The following is an 8,070-nucleotide window of genomic DNA, read 5'->3' as shown; positions in this document are numbered from 1 at the left end:
TGCAATAGCTATCTTTAATCATGTTTCATCCTTGGAACCAAACAAAAAAAAGGCTAACCTCACCCACCCAACCAAACAAAAAAAAGGGCTATCCCTAGCCAGGTGGTTGTGGGTATCCCCAACCATCCTAGCCTATCCCTCAAACCAAACACATAGTAGATCTGTGTGCGTGGCCGGCCGCACGCGCTGCCGCGGGGCTGATGGCTGGTGGGTCTCGCTGTGCGTGGCCGGGGCTGGCCTCAATGCTTTCCGACCAGGCGATTTGGGGTCTCGCTGCGCGTGGCCGGGGCTGGCCTCAATGCTTTCCGACCAGGCGATTTGGGGATCTAGGCGCATCACCTCTGATTTTGATTATAGAAAATATAGCATGGGCTATCCGCAAAAGTGCACTATTGACCGGCTTCGCCAGCATGGTGCCACTTGTCATGTCTTGATTGGCTTTGGACCAAATTGTCACATTCCCTGCACATTCTAGGATGGTGGGGGTGAGGTTTTACAAGTTTTGGATTAAAACATCACATTTGGTGCAAGTTCTAGACCTTGTGGTGCTATTACCTCCTCTTAAAATATTCTTCCAATTTGCGTGCTCGAGAAAGAAGGCGCACAACGCCGCTGGCCGTAAGGCGACTAGGGAAGCCTTCTTCCCTTGATCTTCGCCAGTGAGCTCGTGGATTCGCCTCCCCTCCGCTTGTTGCTTCGGCGACCGGTGGCGGGGAGGGTATTCCTGGTGCCTCGGCTTAGATAGGAAGGGTTTTGGTCCTCGCAACTCTGACGGATGGCGGTGCTTCTTCCTCGATACAGTCTTCCGGGCTCCGATCCTCCTCAAGTTCATTCGTCCGGGCGACTTAAACGGAGCTCCGGCATAGATTCCTACCAGCTCCTCGGAGCAACGAGGTTAGGTTTCTCGTCGTGCGTACGAAGTGGCGAGATTTGATGTCAGGTTCTTCAGATCAATTTAAGGATTCAATGGTGACGACTGCGGCTCCCGAACTCTGGTTCTTAGGGGCATGTGCACGAAGACTTCCCGGTTGTCATCGACAAGGTCAGTCGGGCTCCGATATGTGAGTGGCGATAGCGGCGCGTCGGCGGCTTGTTCTGGCGGCGACAATGACCTCGATGTAGTTTTTATTATGTTTGAGGTACTTTGTACTTCTAGTGAATCTTTATAATAGATACAGTAAATATGATATTTTCGAAAAAAACACCATTTGTGTTACTGGCACCATGGACCCATGCCCACCTGTAAAACGAAAACGCTCCCACCGACCACCGTCTTGAACCAGCTACCCTGCAACGCCCGCCGATGCGCAATGCGAGCTGGCGAACAAGCAGTCAAGACGTACTTAGGCCCTGTTCGGGACGAAGGAATTTTACGGGAATTGTGGTGGTTTCCTTTCCTTTGGTATTTTTTTCTTTAGGAGCGTTCGGTACAAAGGAAACATCCTAACCGATTCCAAAGGAAAGGCTTCTTAGCATGCGCTTTTCACGGGAACTGAAACATCCGCCGGAAGCTCATTTTTCGCGTAGGCCCGAGGCAAACTGACGCAGTGCAGGAGCACTGGATTTGACATGTCTGGCTCCAAAAGTGGGGTAGACCTGGTTTACATGGACCATGCATGGGCCTGTTGCTAAAACGGTGGTGGTGCTGTGTTGCTAAAACGGTGGTGGTGCATGTGGTCTATGTTCACATGTAACAACGATTCGCCCAGTCGCATGCACAACAGGTTGCCCTTGATTTTTTTAGTCCAGCCATTAGCGCATTCTATCTCGAGTACAGCTACACTGGCTTCCTGCGTTCCGAGCACCACTAGTTAAAAAAATTCCTCCAATTTCAGACCTGTAGGTTTTGACTTTGTCCTCCACCCTGTTCCTACACTTTTTTCTATTCCTCTGTTTTGAGCACCTACATCCCGAACAGGGCCTTAAAATGCGACCCGCTTGTCTCGTTATCGAGACCTCCCAACCCTCCTTCCCACCGCGGTCGTACTAGTACTCCATAAGGGCATGACCAATGCATAGCGCCAGGGCGATGCCTCACATGCCATGTAGGATCAGATATAAGAAAAAGTAGGTTCAGATAGGAAAGTGGGATACTCTGCACGAGGCGGGTGCTTGAAGAGAAAAAGTATGATCCGGTGCATAAAATTGAAAAAATTGAAGTGGAAAGTAGGGATGCATGTATAGCATGAGTCTATTTTATATTCTTTGATAGGACCCACAAACAGTAGATCACATTGAAGAGAAAAATTAATATAAATTCCTCAAACTACTTTTTATCATGAAGCATCTGTATTTGTATGCGACCATTATACAGCCCTAACACTTGCCCAACCCACGCGTTTGATTTACGGTGAGGTCATGTGTGTAAGAGGGTGCCCGAACCCCGAAGTGAGGTGGTCACAGGAGTAGGGCCCATTGGTAAGGTTGGGGCCGAGTGGAGACAAAGCACGCGTTTGTTGGCAATAGCTTTCTCCTCCTTTCCTCCACTTTGCCCCACTGTCTCGCTCACACAGAGACGAGAGAGAAAGCGAGAGGGAGACAGAGGGTTCCGTGCTCATCCACGCATCGAATCGGGTCGACCCCCCTCAGGCGTCTCGTCGGCGCCCTGCCCTGCCCGGTAAGATCAGGAGGACCCTCGCCGAGCTAGCCCGCGCCCCCCACCTTTTTTGTTCGTCGAGATCGTGATCGGACGGCGAGCCATCCGCGATTCGGGGTTGTGAACAGTCGGTAAACATCTCGGCTGCTAGGCTTTGCTTTTGCGGTGTTCAGCGCGGGTTTTGGGTATGGGGAAATTCCAGGCGATGTGCTAGCTAGCTGGTGTTTTTTACTTTAGTTGGGTTTTTCGTTCGAACTGTGAATCGGTGTTCGATTAGCGGATAATTGACGCTTTCTCTCTACGATATGTAGCGTATTTTGTTTGGCAGTCTGGCAATTTTTATTTTAACCTAGTATTCTGCTGTGAGTAGCTTGCATGGTGATTCGGGACCTTTGAGCTCATTAAGTGCTTAATGTGATGCAAATTTCGTTGGTGGTGTTGTTGCTTTACATTTGGTTTGATCTCAGTGAGGACTATAAATAAATTTGCGACAAGTGCAGCTGATTGAGCGACTACTTACTAAATAGCGCCCCTCTTCCTCGAAAATGTCTTCAGTACTGCTAACATAGCATGCTTTGAACTGTATGTCATATCAGCAGCGAACATTAATGCAATTGACTACAAGTATGTTAGTTTGGTGCAAACATATTTGAGAGATCCGTCTGATTTCCCGATATATCATTTTATCTCTGTGGTTTCCCAATGCATTTCTTTCAATTTTATCATCATTAATAAAATTACCATAGTAACCTAATGGTTATCATTAGCAGAGGCATTGGAATTACTACTAGTTTCATGTTGAGGTTTTGTTTGTTAGTAGACTTTCTTACAATGTGCGCTTCCTTCATATTTGTTTGTCTCGTGCTGTATATTGTTTTAATATGTGATAATTTGTGGAATCATTTGGCTTCTGCGGTCCTTCTGTTTTGCTAATTGGATGAGTTAGACCATTCCAAAAAATGGTGCCAATTTTAGATGAGGTTCTTTAGCATTTTGTAACAGAATTATTTATGCAATGTCTCAGTACATGGACAACATACTTTTCTGTACTTCTTTCATCTTTTGTTGGATGCTTGATGGTTCAGCTCGTTTCGAATGCTTTACTGTAAGCTGGTAATCCTAGCATAAAATTGTTACTTTCTTTGCCTATTTGGCTTTCTAGTATAACGAGGGACAACATAGTTTGATCTAAAACTTGTTCAATTCTTATTATGTAACTAAATATAGCCCGTTTAACTTGAAATGGAACACGGTGGCCTGTGAATTGGATGTTGTTATGCGGATTTAGATTGGTTTTTTGACTGGTATAACATTTAATGTAGTGTTCTACTTTACATACTGTCATTAAAAATATTGGCACCATTTGCTTTTGGATCCGGTTTGTATATCACCACTTCTTTTTTTTTCTGTTGTTGCTAAATCAGTTATGAACTGGTTTCTTATGTCAGAGTGAACATGTTCACTCTCATCTCTATGTTATCAGTGCTATGATTTTTTGAAGTGTTAACTTTGTGCCTTTATTTTTACATCCATTTTCTGGATACCAGGGCTACTTTTTCCTTTGCAATGGCATCTGGAACTGATGAGAAAGCCAAGATGGAGAGTTTGACATCACCTGCAGCCTTTGTAGAGGGTGGGGTCCAGGATGCATGTGATGATGCATGTAGCATTTGTCTTGAGGCTTTCTGTGAGAGTGATCCTTCCGCAGTAAGATGTCATTTCTTTAATTCGGTTATTTTGTTTGCTTAGAGGTCAGCTTCTAACCGTTTTGTTACGATTTCTTCTTTTCCAGTTGACAGGTTGCAAACATGAGTTCCATCTCCAATGCATCCTTGAATGGTATGATACTGACTCTAATATCCAGCTCATGACTTGTAGCCACCTTATATATTTTTGTTGTGCGCTTTGTACCTATTTCTTGGTACGGCAACTTATGGAGAGATATAGGGAGCAGAAGAAGGACTTGCATATGGCGTTCATTGACTTGGAGAAGGCCTATGATAAGATACCGTGAAATGTCATGTGGTGGGCCTTGGAGAAACACAAAGTCCCAGCAAAGTACATTACCCTCATCAAGGACATGTACGATAATGTTGTGACAAGTGTTTGAACAAGTGATGTCAACACTGATGACTTCCCCATTAAGATATGGCTGCATCAGGGGTCAGCTTTGAGCCCTTATCTTTTTGCATTGGTGATGGATGAGGTCACAAGGGATATACAAGGAGATATCCCATGGTGTATGCTCTTTGCGGATGATGTGGTGCTAGTTGACGATAGTCGGACGCGGTAAATAGGAAGTTAGATTTACCGAAAAAGGCTTTCGCCCCGCTTTATAAATAAAGGAAACCACCAGAGAGCACACAAACATGGACTAGTTCACACACACACACACCCAAGTCTCACAAGAGGAAGTACAAAAGGTTCTGGTGAGGGCACAACTCAACAAGTCCAAACAAAAAAGGAAAAAAGGGCGCCGGAGCGCACAACAGGCGTCTAGTCTGGCTCCGGAGGAGGCGGAGGGGGCGCCGGCGACAGACGAACGGCCATCGAGCGAAGGTCGGCGATGAAGGCGGAGATGGTGTCCCGGTCCCGTGGGCGGCTAAGCGACCGCCAAAGCTGCAAGTAACCAGACAGTTTGTAAAGAGCGTCAGTAGCCCGTCGAAGAGGGGTCGCTGGATCACAAGCTTGTTGTGGATCGTCCAGAGAGTTAAAGCGATAGCCCCAATCTCAAGCCACCTAATGTGGCGAGAGGGCAAGGGGGAGTTCTGGAGTTCGGCAAATAGGTTGGGGAAGTTTGTGTGACATAAATTCCCACCCACCACCTCTCTAAAGCAGGTCCACACAAATTGAGCGGACATACAAGAGAAGATGTGATTCGAGTCTTCGGGGACATCGCATAGAGGGCATAAGCCAGAGCCCGGGCCATTGCGTTTGCGGACCTCGACCCCAGACGGGGTCCGTCCGCGAATCCATTGCCACATGAAGATCCGGATTTTCAGTGGAAGGCGGATGGACCACACCGCCGTCAGGGGGGAGGCGCGGTTGGGGGGGCAATGGCCTGGGAAAGGGACTTGGTGGAGAATTGGCCTGACGGCTCAAGGCGCCACCTCACCTGATCCGGGCCAGCGTCCACAACCGGCTCATGGAGAGCGACGCAATCAAGCAACTCACGCCAAGCGGCGGAATCCGGAGGCCCAAATGGCCTTCGGAATGCGAGGCGCCCTAAGTCAATAAGGGCCCTCTCTACCGAGATCAAAGGGTCGACAACGATGGAGAAGAGGTCGGGGAAGCGCGCTGCGAATGGGGTGTCGCTCGATGGAGAAGAGGTCGGGGAAGCGCGCTGCGAATGGGGTGTCGCTGGTCCACCGGTCATACCAGAACGAAGTTGCAGCCCCCAGATCCAAGCAAGATGAAGGTCCCAATGCGGAGGACCGGGAGAAGTTGGACGACCGACTGCCAGAACTAGGAACCGCCAATGCGCTGACAGAAGGCTAGGGGTTACCCACGCAGGTACTTGTTCCGGATGATATCTAACCAAAGGTCACCGTGACCTTGCGAGATGCGCCAGAGCCAGCGGGATAGGAGGGCGATATTCATGCGCTTAGAGCACATGATACCGAGGCCACCTTGTTCCCGAGGCTTGCAAATGTCAGGCCAGCTGACCATATGGTATTTCTGCTTATTGTTGTCGCCTGCCCAATAGAAGCGAGACTGGACTTTGGCGATCTCATGGTGTAGTCTCGTGAAGGTTGTAGAAGCTCATGAGGAACAAGAGGAGGCTGGAGAGGGAGGAGTTGATGAGAATCGTTCGGGCTGCCTTTGATAGCCACTTACCCTGCCATGGCTCTATGTGCGTTTGCAGCTTGGCCACGGTAGGGCGCAAGTTAGCGACGGTAAGCCGAGAGTCACTAATGGGTGTTCCCAAGTAGGTCGTGGGGAAGGAGCCCAAGCGGCAGTTGAGCCAGTTGGTAATGTCCAGGGACTCCGCAGGAGAGTAGCCCATCACCATCACATCACTCTTGTCGAAGTTGATCTTGAGGCTAGACATTTGTTGGAAGCAGAGGAGGAGTAACTTAAGGTTAGAGATGTCCGCATCCGAGCCTTCGACCATGATGATGGTGTCGTCGGCGTACTGGAGGAGGGAGATCCCGGAGCTGCCGGCCAGGTGGGGGGTGATCCCATGGATATGGCCAGCAGCCTTAGCCTTATCCAAGATGGCTGCAAGCACGTCCACCACCATATTGAACAAGAATGGGGAGAAGGGGTCGCCTTGTCTAACCCCACAGAGGGTGGGGAAGTACGGGTCGATCTCATCATTGATGTTCACAGCAGTGCGACCGCAGGAGACCATCTGCATCACTGTGGAGATCCATCGGTCGTCAAAGCCTTTCCGGAGCAGAACTTCCCGAAGGAAGGGCCAACTAACAGTGTCGTACGCCTTATGGAAATCGATCTTTAGGAAAACCGCCTTGAGGTGCTTAGACCGCACCTCATGGAGGACTTCGTGAAGAACTAGCACCCCATCCAGGATATACCGCCCTTGAATAAAGGCGGACTGGTTGGGGTGGGTAATGTGGTCGGCAAGCAGGGTCACCCTATTGGCGTACCCTTTCGCCAGGATCCGGAAAATCACATTGATGACCGTGATCGGGCGGAACTGTCAGATGTCGGAAGCTCCAGGCACCTTGGGGATGAGCGAAATGATCCCGTAGTTGAGGCGCTCGAGGTCGATGGACCCAACGTAGAACACGTCGAAGGTGGCCATGATCTCAGGTTTAATCACGTTCTAGAAGGTCTGAAAGAATTTAATCGGGAGGCCATCAGGCCCCGGCGCCGAGGTGGGATTCATGCCTCTAATGGCAGCCCAGACGTCGCCGTCGGAGAAGGGGGCTGTAAGGGCCGCGTTCTCTGCATCGGAAACCAGCTGGAGGCCGGTCCAACAATCACGGGCCAGAGAAAGGCCGCTCCGAGGAGCGGCGGAGAACAGGGACCTATAGAACCCATCGACATGGGCCCGAATGTCACAGGGGACTGCAGGAGAGTCGGGCCATCCCAAAGGAGGGGGATGGTGTTGCGTCTACGGCGGCCATTCGCAATGGCCTGAAAGTAGGCTGTGTTCGCGTCGCCCTTCAATACCCATTTCTGGGCGCCACGAAGGCGCCAATAGGCCTCCTCATCGGAGTAGATGACAGAGAGTTGGTCTTCCAAATCGTAACGGGAGAGCCACTCGTCAGGAGAAAGGCCGGTCGCGTCGGTGCGAAGGTCCAGGGCCTGGATGGCGGTCAACAGGGCCTTCTTGCGTTTGCGGAGGTCAGGCCCGAGGTTGGCGCCCCATCCCTTCATGAACTGCCGGCCACGCTTGGCACAAAATTGCCACGAGTCGATGGCCGAGGGGGGCGGGGATGGGGGTGAGCACGAGCCTCCACCCAACGAGCGCCAACCGCCTCCACGAAACCAGTTTGGGACAGCTA

The 8,070-nt window shown here is 50.1% G+C and overlaps 1 protein-coding gene across 2 annotated transcripts in view; it reads left to right on the top strand.

Annotated features, from left to right (window-relative positions):
• Window positions 1-2,465: 2,465 nt before the first annotated feature.
• LOC119285966 (E3 ubiquitin-protein ligase RHF2A-like) overlaps window positions 2,466-8,070 on the top strand; it is an 18,953-nt gene continuing 13,348 nt past the window's right edge. Inside the window, exons 1-3 of one of the 2 annotated variants that reach the window (XM_037565309.1) lie at window positions 2,466-2,617; window positions 4,144-4,303; window positions 4,389-4,435. In XM_037565309.1, the coding sequence (XP_037421206.1) occupies window positions 4,163-4,303; window positions 4,389-4,435 (188 nt within the window). In that variant the 5' untranslated portion in view covers window positions 2,466-2,617; window positions 4,144-4,162. Of the gene's footprint in view, window positions 2,728-4,143; window positions 4,304-4,388; window positions 4,436-8,070 lie in introns of both variants that reach the window. The other variant, XM_037565307.1, reaches the window with a different exon arrangement.

Source organism: Triticum dicoccoides, chromosome 4A (genome assembly GCF_002162155.2).
Source record: "Triticum dicoccoides isolate Atlit2015 ecotype Zavitan chromosome 4A, WEW_v2.0, whole genome shotgun sequence".
Lineage (NCBI taxonomy): Eukaryota > Viridiplantae > Streptophyta > Magnoliopsida > Poales > Poaceae > Triticum > Triticum dicoccoides.
This window is presented reverse-complemented; position numbering and strand designations above follow the sequence as displayed.